At 33.5% G+C, this 19442-nt stretch overlaps 1 protein-coding gene across 1 annotated transcript in view; it reads left to right on the plus strand.

Moving 5' to 3' along the window:
• The first annotated feature begins 1377 nt into the window (after positions 1 to 1377).
• Positions 1378 to 19442, plus strand: part of LOC149538593 (ubiquitin-like-specific protease ESD4) — a 54929-nt gene continuing 36864 nt past the window's right edge. The window contains exons 1-3 of the mRNA XM_089799897.1: positions 1378 to 1607; positions 1721 to 1986; positions 12991 to 13126. Coding sequence (XP_089656023.1) covers positions 1834 to 1986; positions 12991 to 13126 — 289 coding nt within the window. The 5' untranslated portion in view covers positions 1378 to 1607; positions 1721 to 1833. The remainder of the gene's footprint in view (positions 1608 to 1720; positions 1987 to 12990; positions 13127 to 19442) is intronic.

The raw sequence follows: 19442 nt of genomic DNA on the forward strand, positions 1-19442 counted from the left end.
CCTTCGATGTAATAAATTGATAATTGTGCTACTTAAGATATGTTTTCTTACTTGAGGAATGATTACTTCACTCATTTAAGAAAATCTTTTATCACTTTACATTTTATTTCTATACTCTTTCTGTATTCATGTCTCGTGACTTTTTAGAGCTTTATTCTCAACATAAGTGCAAGATGTAGTGCTTAGACTATATATAGATACTAATCAAAGACATAAGAAGAAGAGAATGACAAGGAATGACCTAGAAAGAAGGCATAAAAATGTAACTTGGGACTAAAAGTTGATTATCTAGATGGATCTATGTACTTTATGATGTATCAAGGCTTAGGTTGTTTATCTATCGAAAAAACAAAAAACAAAAATTAAAAGATTAATAATCATGAAGTGAATAATAATTAAATCATAATGATAATATAGAATATAATTATTTTGAACTTTTAAATGAATACTAATTAAATTCTAATGAATACAAATATATTATTTTAGAAAAGTGTTTAAAAAAGAATACAATTATATACTTGGAAATTGTAATAAAAAAGTATTGTATATAATTTTGTGATATTACTCTAAAGTTTTAACTGTGCAGTTCTTGAGTCAAACTCATCGACCCATGTTTCATGAGCAGTGGTTCAAACGAACCCATGTCTCGTGAGAATGAATGTAACTCTTAACATTTATTGGATCTAGGTGATGCTCTCATACGTAAAGCATCAAGACTTCCCAGGAGGTCACCCATCCTAATACTACTCCAACTTGAATGCACTTAAGTACAAAGTTTCCTCCATGGTTAAACTCACTTTGTTTGCAACCTAGGAAGTCCAAGTGCTTCACCTATGTGAGCATCACTTAAATCCAATGAATGCTAAGCGTTCCATTCATTCTCATGAGAGATGGGTTTGTGTGAATCGTGAGTCATGAAATATGGGTTAATGAGTTTGACTCAAGAACTAAAGAATTAAATCCTAATAGCAATATCACAACTTGAATTTTGTGCAAGATATCTCCTACCCATCCATTGTATAATTTATATTTACAATAGTGAAAATTATAAATCATGTTTAATTCTTTTATTGTAATAACAACTCTATAAATAACATCTATTTGAATTAACTTTTTTATTCGAGGAAGATTAAGTGAAGAGAGCAGCGGATTTGATTACCAAACTTTAGAGAAGGAGAGACAAGTTATCCAAAACTTTACAACTGACTAGTTCCGCTCCTGACTCGGGAGGGTGATCGCATGGGTCCCATAGACTACTTTAGTCTCGTGGACGTCATTAAAATCTATCATATCATATCATATCATTAAAAATTTACTGTTAACACATTCTTGCATAAATTTTGAGAATAAATATATTTTATCAATACTATGAAGAGTGCAAATGCTAGTTTTAGTTCTTTACAAATTTTATGCTTCAATCCCACTTCTCCTGTGGGAGCTCCGCAATTCCCTCATGTATAAATGTAGTAATGTTGAAAATCTAATATCTGGTATCACGTGTTTCCACAGAAATGCCAATGTCCTGCCCCTCGAGAATCTCTTCTCCGAAGAATCTCTGCAGTTTTGAATCGAAAGAAAGATTATTGCTCGACGCTCGTTAGGGCAAAGTAAGTAGAAGTGCCTACACTCTCTCTTCCTCTTTCCTTCAGGCCAAATTCTTGCTTCAAGTTTAGTAGCTTTTTCTAATTGTAAACTCACTTTCTTCGGCTTGAAATATTAGAGAGAAGAAGAAATCCATGTATCCCGTCCCCCATTTCCGTTGGCGGGTGAAAGCCTTCTTTAGCCGGATAGCTGCTACCTCGAGGAGGAAGAAGCTCAGAAGAGTCAAGATCAATGCAGACAAAGCCAATGAGAGTTCTGAACAAAATGTCACAAGAAAGAGGAAAAACTATGAGAAGAGAAGGAGAAGATTTAAAGAAGGTAATATGGAGAGTCCCACACTTCCACGAAAAAACCTCATTCATTCTCCGACCAAAGATTACAAAGGTACAAATTGTCAGCACTCTGTTAAGAAAATTGTATTTTTTAATGTAATCTATTCATTCACTCATTTCTATTGAAGAAGTTCAAAGGGACTCAATCTTTGAGCTTACCGAAGCCATACATTTCACATCGACATCTCCTAGCAGCTAACAAAGCAACTGAACTTGAACAACTTAAATAAAGAATGCTTTGTCATTAGCCAAACGAGTATATTTGTTTAACAATGTCTTTGTTCTTTTGCTAGTAATAGCCAGGTTCAAGGGGCGCTTACCCAAAGGAAAAAGTTGGCGAGCCACCAACGCCCAGAGGTCATGATAGCCTCCACATCGATTATATTTTAAAAGATATTGAAAAAATTACAGATCGTAGCATTTCATTCAATGCCAAATCGCTAGCCGCATCTCACAGTCAACAGTTGCTATACCCGATAGCAATTCAGCACCTCAAATTGTTTTGCCGTTGAACAAAGTTTTCAAGTACTTATAAATCAGCAAGACCCCTTGTCTGTATTATATTACGACATATATCCATACCCAAGCCAGTTACGTCTCTTTCTCTTTCTCTCTCTATCATAATCTATCTTGAAAGGACTCTAAAGTTGTTATCAAATGCAGTTATTAGGTCCCAAGACTGCCTATTTTGAACTGCCATCAGTCTTGGTTCTCTTCAAATATTAAAAGCTAAAACCAAAGGATTGAAAGCGAATCAAACCAGGTTGATTAATAAGATAAAGGTGACCACGCATTTTCAACCAATGAAAATCATATTCTCCCTCATATTAGTAACAGGGAAGGTGGGACTATTCAAAATCGAAGACACAACTCTGACTGATCCTCTTCCCTATTATTCAGAATCAGGGATAGAGGACAGGAGAAACCATCTAGACCTCCACTTAATTTTTCTTAGTAGTTCTTTGAATCTTTAGATTAGCTGTAATCTCCCCTTCTGGGATATACCTAATTTTGCACAAAAGAAACAAATCTAAAAATACAACTTATTTACAAGAGTTTTCTTTCACTAGATTTAACAATAGCAATTGAATTCAGGAGAATAATCAATCAATCATCAAACAAAAATGATAATGAAGATTTCAAGTGCAATCATGCATGCTAAAGCTTCAACCATATTAGAAACTTAAGGGGAAAGCACGATATGATGCTGGGAACTGTCCTCCACAATTAAGCCCAAGAGGATTGAACAACTAACCAAGTCAGTCCGACCCCTTGACACACAAGCAACCAACTCAATGGACATCCACTTACTTGAGGGGACTTGTACCTCTGCCTCTTCTTATTATGGTTCCTTTCAAGTTTTTAATAAGATTGCTTTATTAAAATCAATGAATAATTAAGAATTCTAAATCCTTGATGGACTGGCAAATTAATTAAATACATAGAAGTAAAAGAAGATTCAAAAAGGTTTCATAGTTGATAATAGACTTAAACAGATTGCATACCAATTATTCTGCTAAATACAAATGGCTGCATTATTTCTGAATTGAATTTATTCAAAAACTCTGATCCAGTTGATGCCTTTCTCCAAGTAAAGAACTGCCTTATATATCCCTCAAGGGGAGGCAAACGGTCACAACCTTTGCTAATGAATATCCCTCTTCATTAATAGGTGCCCCTTGAAATTAATTGCTGTCTCTTCCTAACTTGTGGCTGCTGGTAAAGAATGCTTGTCTTAACATAATCATCCCTATAACAAATTGCCAATCTTCGCTCAATTATTTATTTCTTCTATTATTTTATTTTTCCCTCTTGCTCTGATGGATAATAGTTGATTTCATGGTGGGGGTATCACAGTCCACCCTTCCTGAGATTTCTTGTACTCGAGCAATTTTAAATTTTGATGTTCAAAGATCTTGGCTTTCCCAAGAGGGATCCTATATGGGTAGACCCTTCCATTTAACTAGATGCTTAGGAATAGACTTATTCTTTAACTTATTTAATTGTATATCAAGAATGACCCTGGGTTCTAAAATCAACTTGCCTTCCATCATTGAGTGGGGGTAATTCTGAGCATGGAGCAATATGTTGTCTCAGTACCTTCTTGACGTGAGATGCATGGAATGTTAGGATTAACCATAGACAGAAATAACAGTTACATGCAAATATAAACAATATCAGAAATTAATAAATCGCACAGAAGAGAACACAAGACACTAAGATGTAACATGATTCACCCAATCCCTGGGCTACATCCAAACAACGAGTCCGATATTATTACTATCCAGTGATTACAACTTGATTACAATCTGTAATCCCTTACAACACAATACCGCTGCAAGAAGCAATTATCGCATCACAGCTTATGAAATCCCTAACCCCAAGCCTTTCTTATACAAGATTTTTGCTGCTTTAGGATTATAATTAATTACAACATGTCAGCCCAAAATTATTGATAAAATAGGCCCACTTTTTTTTCGAACCCCAAAGAATTATGATAAGTGTACAATACATTCCTGATCAGTCACCGCATATCAATATGGAAGATATTATGGATTCTGTTGTTTGCCAACAGTTCCAATTTGTAAGCATTCTTGCCTATCCTTTTGAGGATCTTCTATGACCCATAGAATCTGGGTTTAAGCTTGTTGGTTCCACTTACCTTTATCAATGACTGCTTATAGGATTGTAACCTTGGGAAAACCATGTCTCCAACTTTGAATACCCTCTTAGTTCTTCGGTCAGCATATCTTTTTTGTTGATTTTGTACATGGTATAGATTATCTTTAAGTGTATTCATAAGGTCTATATTTTGCTGCACAAATTCTTTGGCCCCTGGGACGTGATTTCCTAGGGGGATTAAGTTGACAAATGAAGTTGCCTCATACCCATACAAGGCCTTGAGAGGACTTATATTTACCGACATATGATGGGTGGTGTTATAAGAATTCCCCTCGAGGTGTAACCATTTCATCCATGCATTTTGTTGCCTCTAAGATAGTTTCTTAGGTATCCTTCCACCCATTTGTTGACATTTTCCACTAGCTTATTGGTTTGTGGATGGCAACTCATACTCTGTAATACCTCCACTAATAATGAAATTCGATATTAGATCATAATAGTTGGAATATAAATAAATAAACACCTCGTCAATCTATTCATGAATATATTATATAGTAGAAGTCACAAGAGACAATATTTATAACTAACCAATTAAGTAGGGGACTAGGATAACCCTAAATGTAATAAATTAAGAAATCGATTAAAGGGATTGAATATTGGAAGGACCTTAAATATTAGATTACCCAAACCTAAGAAAAATCTCCTACAATGGAACCTGATAAACATATAATTATAATTTATTATATGTATATAGATAATACCTAATATTTGTTAAAATACATTAATAATTGTTCAATATATATATAACTTAGACATTCAACTAAACATATATTTTAATGTTAGAACATAAATGGTAATATTGAAAATATATGTATATTTGTATTAGAACATAACTAATAACTCAATTTAATATGACTAACATCAAATTAATCTAAACTATCATTTTAATAGTCAAATGACCCAACTAACATCTAAGTTAAATTAACGATATTATCAAACCGATTGCAAGCAATTAAGGGTCATGATCTTTACTATACATGCCAACACATGATATAAACCATAGAACCCAAACAACATGACAAGGGATATATAAACCGATGAGGGAGGATGTGCAAAACATGGAGGAATAAGGACCGAAAAAGAAGATCAAGAAAAATGTATTAAAGGGTGACACCTACTTGGTAAGTCAACCCGTTATCACAGTGAATATAAAAACAATTTATAATATAAATGGGGCTAAGATCCTACATACCACCAAAAAGAAAACAAGTACATAAAATTGGGTGGCCTTTTATTGGTTTGACCCATTAATTAATGGAGGAAAGACAATGTAAAGTATTAAAAGCATTGAAAGACTTTATAAGGGAATCGAAATAGATTCCATACACGTTGGCTGAAATATATATTTTTTGGAAATATTCATCTATTCAAAAAGATAATATTTAATGATTAATTAAATTTGACATTATGATCATTAATTAAATATAAAGAGATATTTGATATTCGCATGAAGGAATACTGATGGAGGGTTGGTGTCTAAGTGACTTGATTGCACCTACAGTCTCATTCTTAAATTCAAAAGCAATATTTAACATTGTCACTATTTGACATATGGAAGGAGAAGTATAATGGTGCCAAGGAGGTGCTTGTATAAATCCAATCTAATGGATCTTATCCCAATAGAGGTTAGGGGTTAGTGTTCCGTAAATCTTCGTGAAATGGACTTGGATCTGTAAACTTTGAGGGAGAACATAGATGGTGTCTAGGCAACTTGGATAACATCTATATCCCTCGTCCGTAAATCCCAAACTCAATATCATTGATAATTGAAAGGATTATTATGAACACTTATATACATTATGATTGACGATAAGGGAAGATCGAGTGTTACAAAGGAGGGGCTTGTATAAATCCAAGCTAATGGATTTTATCCCAATAGAGTGTAGGGGTTAGCATTCCATAAATCTTCGTGAAATGGAATTGAACATGTAAACTTTGAGGGAGTCCATAGCTGGTGTCTAGGCAACTTGGATAACATCAACTCCTTCCATCTTGAGCTGAATTAGTATATGAGTGTTAAAGATAACTTAAATCTAATGATATAAATGACTAATCTTGTCATGGACTTTGCAATGCAAACTATAATCAAGAAATCTAGCATAAATTGAGTAATATCCCAAAAAGGGACATTACAAGTGCTATCAGAGCTTTGCTCTTGTCAATTTGTAGGGTAAAGGCAAATTGATCTTTAAAGGAAAGAAATATAATAATCTGTTTTGCCATCCTCTTCATGGGTTGGTAAGTAATTAAACAAAATATAACTATAAACAATTGTGACTCCTTTACATCCTAAGTTATAAAATGAAGAGGATTGAATTTGAAATGAACATTGTGTATCAATTTAGTTAAGCCATCTATGCTGGCATAAACTCAATTGGGCAACTCATTGAAAAATGCAACTTAGTCAAACTGAGACATTACAAAATTTATCTGCAATTTGTCATTGTATGTCATTCAATCCTCAAAAACAATTTAATTGATAAATTCATCACCGATTATGCTCAATCAATAACTGAATATTAAAAGTGACTCAATCCTACATTCGCCAATCCAATTGGAATCACTTGTATCATTCAATATATACACACTTATCAATTTATCCTTCAACTCCTTGTTGTAACATCAAGTTCAAACTTGGAAATAAAGGAAAGTGGTGTAAACAAGAGAATGAAATAAAAAAGCACAATTGCTTGAGGAAAAGCAATTTTGGGAGGGAAGGACTGTAATACCCCTCTAATAATGAAAATTAATATTAGTTCATAATAGTTGGAATATAAATAAATAAACACCTTGTCAATCTATTTATGAATATATTATATAGTAGAAGTCATAAGAGACAAAATTCATGACTAACCGATTAATTAGGGGACTAGGATAACCCTAAATGCAATAAATTAAGAAATCAATAAAAAAGATTGCATATTGGATACTTGGCCAGGTGGTTCACCATGACATATCTACAATCTTTGACTTGAATTTTAGGAAGCCCTATTATAAACCAATGGGAATACCTTCCAATTTTTGGTTTGATATGGTTTGGGGTTTAAGGAGATCTATTGAATGGTTTTGTTCTACCTCACTTCATTGGCATGTCATGCATTCTTGAACATGTTTTAGGGTGTCTTTCTTGAGACCTTACCAAAAATATTTTTCTCTTGCTTATAGGTTTTATAATATCCTTGGTGTTTGGCCAAGGGGTTGTCATGGTATTCCTCAATCATTTTCTCCTTTATCCTTGAGCCTTGTACAAGATATATCTTATCTTTGTATAGAATGAGTTCTTCCACCACTTTATATTCTTCATTTTGTAGATTTCCTCCTAGGATGTCATTCGCTTGTGGATCTTTGGCTCAATCAGAAATAGTCGAGTTCTTCCAATATGTGGAAATGCTTGTTATGGAGCATAAGTAGAGTTTTTGCGTAGAGCATTAGCTACAATGTTGTTCTTTGCTTTCATTGACTCAATGTCTAAATTATAGCTTGCAATTTGCTAACCCTTTTTTTTGATGGTTGTTTTAATCCTTTTGATTTAGTGTAGTGTCCCCTGTTGGAACCTTACCTTATTTATTGACGATTCTTCATCGTAGACTAGTTTCATATATTTTCCTCCATATTTCTGAGTGTCTTTTTTGGGTGATTTAGTATTTCTTTATATACCTTATTTTGAGAAAAGGTGTATTTATTTATTTAATTAATTATTTTATTTATTAACATTAATATTGTTATGTTATTTTTTGTTATTAATATTAATAATATTAATGTTATTATATATATATACTTTATATATCATGATGATTAATCTAAATATTATATTTTATCGTTTTATATAATAATATTTAATTCTCATACTTTAATACTAATATCTTATGCAACATTATAATGTGTTTATAATAAATTATAGCTATACCATTATCAATAATATATTATTATTTTATTTATTTATTATCTATATATTAATTTATATTTAAATTATATAGATTTTATTTTGTTGGGGATATTACAGTCCTCCCCTCTCAAATTTTGCTAGCAAAAATCATTTATATATAACTTTTCTTGTGCAGCCATCATAGAAAGCATATAACTGCATGCAAGAAGATGTAAAGGATTTACGGAGTATATATCATAATGCGTGAAAACACACAGCATACACGAAGTAAACACATGAATGCATGAAAACACGAAGCAGACATATGAATGCACAAATACACGAAGCAAACACATGAATGCATGAAAACACAAATCAGACACAATGTAGACACATAATGCATGCATCCTTATAATTACTAGAGTCAAGAAAATGATTTACAAAGTTTTACTTCTTCAATAGAATCCTGCACCTGCGAGTGATCATTAGTACATATGTGTATGTATAAGTTTCAAGAAAATGTGAGTCATGTTAAATTACTCCAAGCCAGTCCCATACTAAGCCCAAGAGTGGAACTTTGACTGCCGTGGCCTTGGTGGGTGTTAAGCATCCACACGAGGTGGCCTACTTAGAAGGATGCTTGTTTTGTTTTGCTCTTATTATTATTCTTAGTTTAGAAGAACACTTAGGATGTAAAAAGATTGCTTAGGCACCAAACTCAACGGTTTCCCTCAAGGCTTGAAAGATCCAAGTCTTTAAGCCTTTCTTGGACCTGTCCGCAAGATGCTTGGGGATGCTGATCCTATCCTTTCTTGGAATAATCAATTGGCTGGACTGACACCAGCCTCTCCTGGAATACACGTTTGTTCTCTTTCCCGAGGCTACCTTGTAGGTAAGTTAGTAACAAATTATATGTGAATTGAAAAGATCATGCTATCTTGGTTATTATTCCAGTCTATGAGAGTTCTGAGATGCAACAGGTTGCTTAGACACCAAACTCAATGGTTTCCTTCAAGGTTTTATAAATCCAAGCCCTTAAGCCTTTCTTGGATGTGTCCGCAAGGCGCTTGGGGTCCCTGATCTCTACCCTGTCTTGGGAACAACCAATTGGCTGGATTTACACAGGCCTCTCCCCAAATGAATCTCTTCTTTTCCTTTCAGACTTATAAATAACAACTAGTTTTGAGCATGTATGTTTAAATAATGGTAATACTCTGTTGTTACCTGAATCTCTACCCTGTCTTGGGAACAACCAATTGGCTGGATTTACACAGGCCTCGCCCCAAATGAATCTCTTCTTTTCCTTTCAGACTTATAAATAACAACTAGTTTTGAGCATGTATGTTTAAATAATGGTAATACTCTGTTGTTACCTGAATTTATTATTATGCATAATCTAAATAAACAATATTGTATATACCAGTCACAAAGATGTAGGAAGCTCTTCCTTATAATCCGAGTCTCTTCCTTACTTGTCCAATGATGTGCCCTGGCTGTGTAAGAGATTCTGATTGTATTTAACATAAGGTTTTATGTTCTTCATTATTTTTTTAATGTAATTCTTGATGTCTTCCATATAACTCCAACATATTAAATGGATGCCATGCATGAGTCCCTTCATATTACAAGTCTATGTTGGAATGTTATTGATCAGTATTTTTCACATCATTGTTCTACACTTTCTTATTTCTGAAAGACATTTTTTCTGCTTATACTCTTCTCTTTCTGAGAGAATTCATAAACAATTTTGCACTGTCTATTCCTTTTCCCATGTTCTGCTAGGTATTCTTTTTCCTCTGTTCATTGATTGCTGATCTGAATTTATGCTATTTTCTGGGATGTCATATATATATATATATATGCGTGTGTGTATATAATATATATAGTGCTGTGACTAATATTTTTGTGCATAAAGGAGTAATGAGGATTACTAAAATATTTAGGATGGTTGTCTAATGTTTGCAATGTATACAGGAATAAATTCAGCTTATTTTATAATTGATGTTTAATACGTGCTGATGACATGGAAGCAAATATAATTGGTTTCATTGATTCAATATATATTCCATGTATGGGGGCTGCCGATAAATACAAACACAAAAGAGTAAGCATATAAAGATTGGTGTTTATCATTGAAGTGTGAACTACGGCCCTTGGCTATAGTTGAAAAAAAATATTTATCGGGTTGAAAATAACATTGCTGTGAATCCTTCATTGCTGACTTCTGGTGCAGACATTCTTCATTGTTTGTCTATAGGAGCATTTACAGTGCTTCCGTGAAGGTTTTAGTAAGGGAGTCCCCAGGAAGAATAATAGCATAAGTTCACTAAATTGGAATATTCTGGATTGGATAGTATATGAGTACTACTTAGTCTGAGCTCTTACATTCAATCAACAAAAATCTTCTCAGTTATGATCAACATCATTATATGGCTTCCATTATAATTGTATCTTATAAATTGTTCCTAGATATATGGTATTTCTGCTGGATAGACAATTCCCTTCTGCGTTATTATTGCTTGTATAAAATTCCAAGCTTAATCTCAATTTTCCTCCATTCTTATGTTCGTTGTTGGTTTTCTTAATTATCCAAGTGGAATGTATTAATTTGTAATGGCATTGATGCTCCTTTTATAAGTCAATTGTAGTTACTGCCAGTTGTCTTTATAATAATAACTAACGATATTTCCAATCAGAGAGATACTGTTTTCAAGTGATACAGCTGATAAAAATTCTGATATGGGCAATGTCGTTGTTGTCTTGGTGGGTGTTAGTCCTAATCATACAAATATCTGTTGTATTGATGGCCTGAAAATTGATAAATGCTCATTAGAGTTCAATGCAAATTTATGATAAATCTTGAAAGTTCCAATTTAATATGAGAGCTCATATGTGTATGTAAAATGTCTTGGTATATTCAAGAATCGATTCTTCTGGATGACATGTTTCATTTTCATCCAAACAATGAATTGATTCCTCTAAAGAAAACCCAGAAAATTTGTATCTGATACCCCATATAGTGTTCAATGAGAAAGGGGATTAATTAGAATATAAATTTTGTTCTGTCCCTTTGTTATTGCTGACTGTATATGTCTTCCAAAGACCCATGTTGATGAGTGATTGACAGCGCAAGAATAGCAATACTCTTTGAATAATTGCACATCACCAAGAAGGTAGGAAACACATTTATTTATTTATTTTCCGGACCAATCAACCTCCTGACTGTACCTGCCTCTCACTCTGTTTAAGTATAATTCCATTCTCCTCGTATTAACATCATTCTTACTGAATTTAAAGGCTGCAATCGTTGTCATTTACTATCAGTCTGTATCTTGGGATGTACTATGCAATATGTATATTGCCCTCTGGGACATATGTATTATCCTTTGCAATGAGTATATTACTTCTGCAATATAATTATCCTCTGCCATATGTGTAACATCTTTTGTGGTATATTCTGCTATCTCTATTATTAACTTCATGTAATATCTTATGATCGTTGTGTATGTATTTAGTAATTATCCTCTATATTTTCCCCATCAATAGGTTTGCATTCACTATTTTACACAAGATGGCAGGATTACACTCTGATACCATTTGTAGTGTCCCCTGTCAGGACCTTACCTTATTTATTGACGTTTCTCCATTGCAGACTAGTTTCATATATTTTCCCCCATATTTCTGATTTTTTTAAGGTGATTTAGTGTTTCTTTATATACCTTATATGAGAAAAGGCGCATCTTTTCATTTAATCAATTATTTTATTAACTAATATTAATATTATTATTATGTTATTATTCATTATTAATATTAATAATAGTATTACACACACACACACACTTCACTTTATACATAGTGATGATTAATTTAAATATTATATTTTATCATTTTATATAATAATATTATTTCTCATACTTTATATTAATATATTATGCAATATTGTAATATGATTATAATAAATGATAACTATGTCATTATTAATATATTATTATTTTTGATAGGTAAAAGCCCTTAAGGCCCAAGATAAAGTAAATTATAATCCCTCTTATTCGACAACAAAGATCCTAAGTAGATATTTCTTCATATATCCTTTGTGATACTGTAAGCTTTATCATCTGATTATAATTTCCATATTTAAGGCTTTTCTTTTTCGATATCCTTGCACATATCCTGCAACTTAAAATCGACTAAGATCAAATTGTTAGAGAAAAATCAAGAATAGAACCATAAAAATTAATTGATTGTCTTAAAAAAAAGGAATTATTTCATAATTTCTGCTTAAGATGCCTTTTTACCTGAAGCTATCCATATTTAAGTAAGATCTAAAATTATTTTAATTTTATCTTTGAACAAAGAAAATTGACAAGGATTTTATTCAATCTTCTTTTATTAGCCAAAAAGAAGATAGTAAATAGATTAGTGAGTAGGGGACTCTGAATCAGATATTTCATTGTAAGGATTATTAGGCTTAATATATTCAAGGTTGATGTTTTCAATGTTTTCCCACAGGCCAACATGATCCTCCATCATAAGCTGATCTATCCAATCATGCCCAGGAAGATATCTGACATGCAGAAAATACATCAGGAAGTCCACGTTTCTTCGAACAACAGATTTCCATTTGTTGAACCTCCTGCAATCTTCGGTAAAACAATGGGAAAGAGGGGGACATAATTTCTGCCCAACAAATTAATATCATAATTGCATGGCCTAGGGATCGTGCGATCTTTGTTTATGTTGATCAATACCTGTTCAAGATCACCTAAATACATGTTCTTGAAAAGTCTTCTATATAGAAGACCAATACTGAACTTTTTTGCTTCTACTGAATGAACCATGGCTATGAACATTTAACTGAAATCAGCAGGAACTCTGTATCTATCTAAATTGAAGATAAGGTCTTTACCCAAAATACGATACACCACCCTTGTATCAAGAAAATGGGTTGATAATAACATATCAATGATAATAGTACCTGTTACAGGCCCATTGAAGGCTTTTTGAATTGGTGGCTCGCGAAGCTTGATTATGGTTTCCATAATTTATTCCGATAAACTACGAGCCTATATACATCTAGTTCCCAATTGCCCTCTATATAATATTAAAACCGAAATCGATGGAATGTGAAGGGACAAAAACTCAAATGGTCCTGATTGATTGCGACTCCAAGATATAAAGAGTCAAGGAATATTGTAACGATGAAACTGATAATAACAAATGATAGTTTATTTACTAGGATTGATTTTTATTTTTAGATTACCAAAGAGTTAAAACATCTTATTCAAAGAGATTATTAAAAGTTTGCAAAACATAGGAGTGAGGGAAGAAAATATACTCCCTTATTTCAGGTCTCAATCCTTAATCTTTTTATCTGATCCCATTGACAGACAGAAGTAATAACAAAAATCTTGCCACCCTGATCTCACCACTCCCTTGTATTATTTCATGTAGCTCTAAAGTGACAAGAATCAACTCTAGAATGTGTAAAGTACGTCACATGTAAACAAAAAATGTGTATACAATCATTGCATGTCTTTATATAGAGTAAATTTGATTTTAGAATATCATTATCATTGTAAAAGCCTAGCTGTCCCTTCGAGGTCTGCACGAGAAGTCAAAGAAGTATGAATGTTTCTACTGGCCGGTCCTATTACATAACTGAGTGCACTTTGGTCCAAGTCTAGATAAAAGACACTGCAATTTGTGGGGACTACAGTCCACAATGACCTCAGTAACGTCCTGAAATGTGGTTATTGTAGGCTGTGTTGCAGCATCTGTTGCCCTACATTACACAATGTAACGTGCCTCAATGTATTGTATATGCATATTGTGTCTTATTTAAATGAGCAACGGTGTCTTTTTTGCCACATTTCTTGTAACTAAGATTTCAAGCACCAAAGTAAAAATGAAATGAACAAAAAATGCTGAACCATCCTACAATCTGCTTAAGTTATCCAACACATATAAAAAGTAAACAGTAAAGGCTTTTTCTTATTCCAGGTCCAAGCTAGGCACACGTTTGACTAAGCTATTATTTTTCCTTATACCTCATTAATTGTTCAAAGTACTATCCATGGTTTACAACCTCATTAAAGAAAACCGGACCTTACCAAGCAAACTACACTTTAATATCTTTGTGAAGGCCCATTTATGTGCTGCACACATACATCTACACTGCCGATACTTAGATTGATATATAGACATGGGCAAATGTATCTGTACATACACATTGGATAGAAGTTTGACATGTTTGTCGTTGAGCTTTCATGTTTACATATAGTGATGTATGCGCATAAATTTACATGCATTTATGCATATGGGTCGGATTCAGCTAGGTTATAAAATTGACATACATCTTAAATCAAAATTATCTTTGTTGCAATAGTGTAACTAGAATTTGATTGTTGAAATCATGGACAACTATATCTCAGAAACAACATAAACCTGGATATGCTACTGTATTACAAGAGACAGGGATGCCAGAAATTTGAATGAAGTAATGTTAAAAAGTAGGAAACAGCATTCTGATATTCATCAGATAAAATTCAAAATGTCAATGTTTTAGCCAGTACCCACCAAAACCTTGTTGCACTGAAATCCTTTCATACGTGTTGATGAACAAGAGACATTGTTGGTTTGCCCGGAAATATTCTTGTGTCTGAGATATAGACTTTGAGAGTTCCAATGCCAAAACCATTTTCGAAAGGTGGGAACAAGAACCAAACCTTTAAAAATGATATATGCAAGTCACTCTTAAATATCATTTTCTATCTTTGTATTTTTTTGGTACTGGAATATATGCATTTTAAGATGCAGTCACTAGTTCCATTCCTTTGTTTTAAACAACTTTTATGCAAATCTATTTAGATTTTTGTGGTCGTCCATGGTTATGTTCTAAATAACGTAACAAGATAAGAACACTGTACCCATTTTAGTGCATGAAGTCATCCTTTTACACCAGACTTAATTTTTGAGTTCGATGTAATGGGGTTGAAAGTATTTTTGAGAAGTCTTATTTTGGTATTGTCAAGATTCTTTTTAAAGCAACAACTGTTTAACATAAGTTCTTAGCTATCTTGTTCTTCCATGTCCTACTAGATAAAGAAATTCAGTATTATATTTATTAATTGCAAGGGATATGGTCCCATAGGGAAATACTCGAAGATCAATTTCAAGGAAAAAAAAACTTGGAATGTTGCAAGACATTAGTGAGAGGAATAATGTCCTGCAGACAACAAATATGTATCATGAATAGCAGGATTCCATTGGGAGCAGAAAACAAATCCAACAATTTCAATTTTCAGCTTATTGCACATTGGTATATTAAAATATTTGCATAGAACCTGCAATAATCCTTGCTAGAGTTTAATAGTAATTTGATTTTGTGTTTGGTTTAATTGATTACAAATATTTGATTTTGATCATGAGCAATGAGTGCATATAATAAAAAGAGCTGGATTTTTACAATAGAAACACAATAAAGGCATAGTACAGGTATATGCAAGAAATATGTGTCCAAATAAGAACTGGGAATATCTGACCTTTATTGGTGTCTTAGATCTTGAAGAGACGATTACAAGCACATTGCATGACATTATAAATCTGAGTGAATACCATCATCAACAATCTGAGATGCTGCGATCAAAAAGCTAATTGATTTCTGTCCATGCATGCGATTTCTGATGCAAAATTTAGGAGCTGCGATTCATATTGGAGGCTGCGTTTATGAACTGAAGTGCTATCTTCAAACCCTTAACATGTTAAATCAGAATTAGCTGCATCATAATTTAATGGAGTCTTTTCTTCCTCCTGGATTTGGTGATTGAATATGGAGATCCTCCATCTGTGATTAGAAATAATACTGTTTGTCCAAGAGAATCTTGGCGTTTCGTCCAAGTTAGAGCTACCAAGGGTTATGTCCTGAAAAAAGATCAGAAGCTCGATAGAAAAGAAAAGAAAAGTATAAGATGAGTGAATGAATCCTTGTCCTTCCATTGATGACTTCATAAATAAATATTTATGATGCAGTCTCTGGTTGGAGAGACCTCAAAGAGGTCGATCCAATCCTGCAGCAAGAGTAAACACAAAGGAAACAACAAGAATATGGAGAGAACCAAGCAAGATCAACATTCATTCATAGAAAATCAGATGTATAGATGTTCGACAATTGGCTAGACCTTCTTACACGCTAGGCTCATACATGCCTTCTTGCTTACAATCTTCGGTCAGAGTCCTTAGAACCAATATCAATCATTAATATCTTTCTCATGACTAATTATTACCTCTTGTGATACATTACATTACAATATATAGGGAGCATGAAACGTAGGTCGGCCGCAAGATCCAAAACATTCCCTAAGAACAAAAGATGTATTACAACCAAAGAGGTAAGGACCCAAATCCATAAGAATAATCCCAAATAGATACATTGTGCCGTGTGAACATACAAGAGGGTCGATTAAACATATTACAACATAGAATAATGCGTCATTAAGCATCACATGTCGTGAATCTTCATCGCAAGCCACAACTCGCCATCCTGACCATTAGAACAAGAAACCTAGTACAGGACCAGACCAATCTTAAGATAATTTCATCTAGAAACATTAAAACAAGATACAAAGCTAAACATAGGATCTCCAAGATGCCTAGACATGCCATAAGGATCACATAAGAAAACAAGCCAACTGGATTGATCGCAACCTAAAACAATAGGAAAACCATCCAAATGAATAGTAAACAGAAAAATCGAAGGAAATATTTTTGGGTGATGCAAGATTGGCAATGACCCAAGGATGCTTTTATTCACTTTAGTGACAAAAAGCATTCGAACCCCTTCTTTATTTCTGGTCTTTAGACTTGTGTAAATTAATATTCACTTTATATTAATTAAATCTCCATCATGGCACTTACTGGGTGCAATAATGTTATAACTTAAGTGCAGCCCCAACATTACACATAATGAATAATAAAAAATATCACAAACGACTTTAACTTTTTGGGCTATTATTTAATTATTCCCTTATTCTCTTACTATTTCATTAATTTTCTACCCTTCGAGAATGTCAAGACTAAAAATTTCTTCTTCTTTAACCATTGCTAGGAAGGGGACATTATAGTCCTCCCTTCCCAAGATTGCAAGGGTCCTCTAGCAGTTGTATATCTATCTGCTGCTCCACTCTGATATACTTGTCTAAACACCACAAATCATGAAACAACTCAATAGGGCGCAAGCGTGACAATGCATCCAATAGTTCAACACCTGGATCCCACACCACAATCTAAAACCTGCTGTATAAGGTGAAGAAGTACCAACTCATTAAGTTACTCAAATTTAGCCAAACATCTGCTGTCCGTAAAAACAAACCTTCATTCCAAGTATCATTACCCAACTGCAAGCCAATAACAACATTTAGCGACCCTTCTCCATTAATAACAACGACCATACATGATCCTGCATGAGTATCCCTAAAATCAGATATCAAATGAAAGTGCAATTCTTTAGCTGTTAGTGAATTGTTAGAATGTATATCTCTCTTAAATCCCATTGCTAAGCATGACAAAGCTTTATGTGCCAAAGCTGCCATATCATGAGTATAAGGAGATACGTTAGTGCGTACCCTGATTTATCCCCATGCCTCCCATGGGTATTTTCATCATTAAGGTGATTTTACTTACACTTGGCTGCCACAACCTTTGGGCTATCATTTTTGGTAGCCTTCAGTACAATTTGTTTACCTCGACTAGAAAATTCAAGCTCCATGTTGTTGAAATCTTGGAAGCGTCTTCCAAGCAACTTCAACCATGAGACTCCCAATACTATTTTGGCTCTGTCAATACCAACCACATAGTACTCAATAAGATATGCCTTAATCTTACCAAGACACCTAAGTTCTCGTTTCCAAGGTTCTTTTCAATGAAAACAAAGATTCCTTCTTTTTAACTCATGTCTATGCTCTTTTTCTAACTTAGGAGACACGAGCGTGGTTTGATTAGGAGCCTTCACATCTGATTTATCATTTGATTTTCGATTCTTTTGTGGCTGAGAAAAAGGTTCAACTTGAAGATCAAGAGCTAACCCAATGATATTATCCAATGTATTAGGTCTATGTGCTTTGACCACTCCCTTCAATATGTCACTTAGTCCTACAAAAAGCATTGTGACTCTTTTCTGTTGTAATGTCCCCATTTTTGTCAGTATCAGAGTTTTGGGAATTAGCCTATTATTGTGATCCTTGTAGCCTAATTATTGTGGATAGAGGGTCTTTTGAGGCAGTGGCTTGGCTTGGGAGGGTCTCATCTTCTCCACAATTTAGTAAGCTACAGGTTGGTCTTCGTTTGGTTCATATTGGACTTCATTTGAGCTTAGTTTTGTGTACTTACTATTTGTGGTAAGTTGGGTGTTGATAGAGATGGACCCTTTCTATTTTTGGAAAGTGCATTTGGTCACATGGAGAAATAATAGGTATAACTTCTATTTCAGATGACATATTTAAATGATGAGTATTTTGAGAGTTATTATATTTTTAGTGGTCAAATTATAATTAATTTATCAAATGGCTTATTATTAAGTTATAATTTAAATTTATAATTTCAATTAAGTTGAGAGTTGAGTTATCACTGGAAAGAGCTATTTATTAATTAGTTAAACCAAGTCAAGTGAAAGAGTCTAATGGAAGCTTCTAATTAATGTTGTGTGGTGAAGCTTGTTGAGTGAAGTTACATTTGGCAACAAATAGGGCATATGGAGGTTATAAATAGAAGCCCATTTGTTGAGAAAAACATGCTTGAATATTAATTTGCTTTTGTTGCCTTTGTGGCTTTTTCTGAGGTTCTGATTTTCAAATCCCTTGCTGAGGTATAAGGGTTTGATCTGAGGTTTTTGCTCCATTGCTGAAAGTATAGTGGAGATTGGTTTCTTGTGAATTCTGAGATTTTCATGGTGGCTTCTTGTATTGAGC

The sequence above is a fragment of the Cupressus sempervirens genome, chromosome 9 (genome assembly GCF_028749045.1).
Source record: "Cupressus sempervirens isolate cs-2001-9-10 chromosome 9, ASM2874904v1, whole genome shotgun sequence".
Taxonomy (NCBI): Eukaryota; Viridiplantae; Streptophyta; class Pinopsida; order Cupressales; family Cupressaceae; genus Cupressus; species Cupressus sempervirens.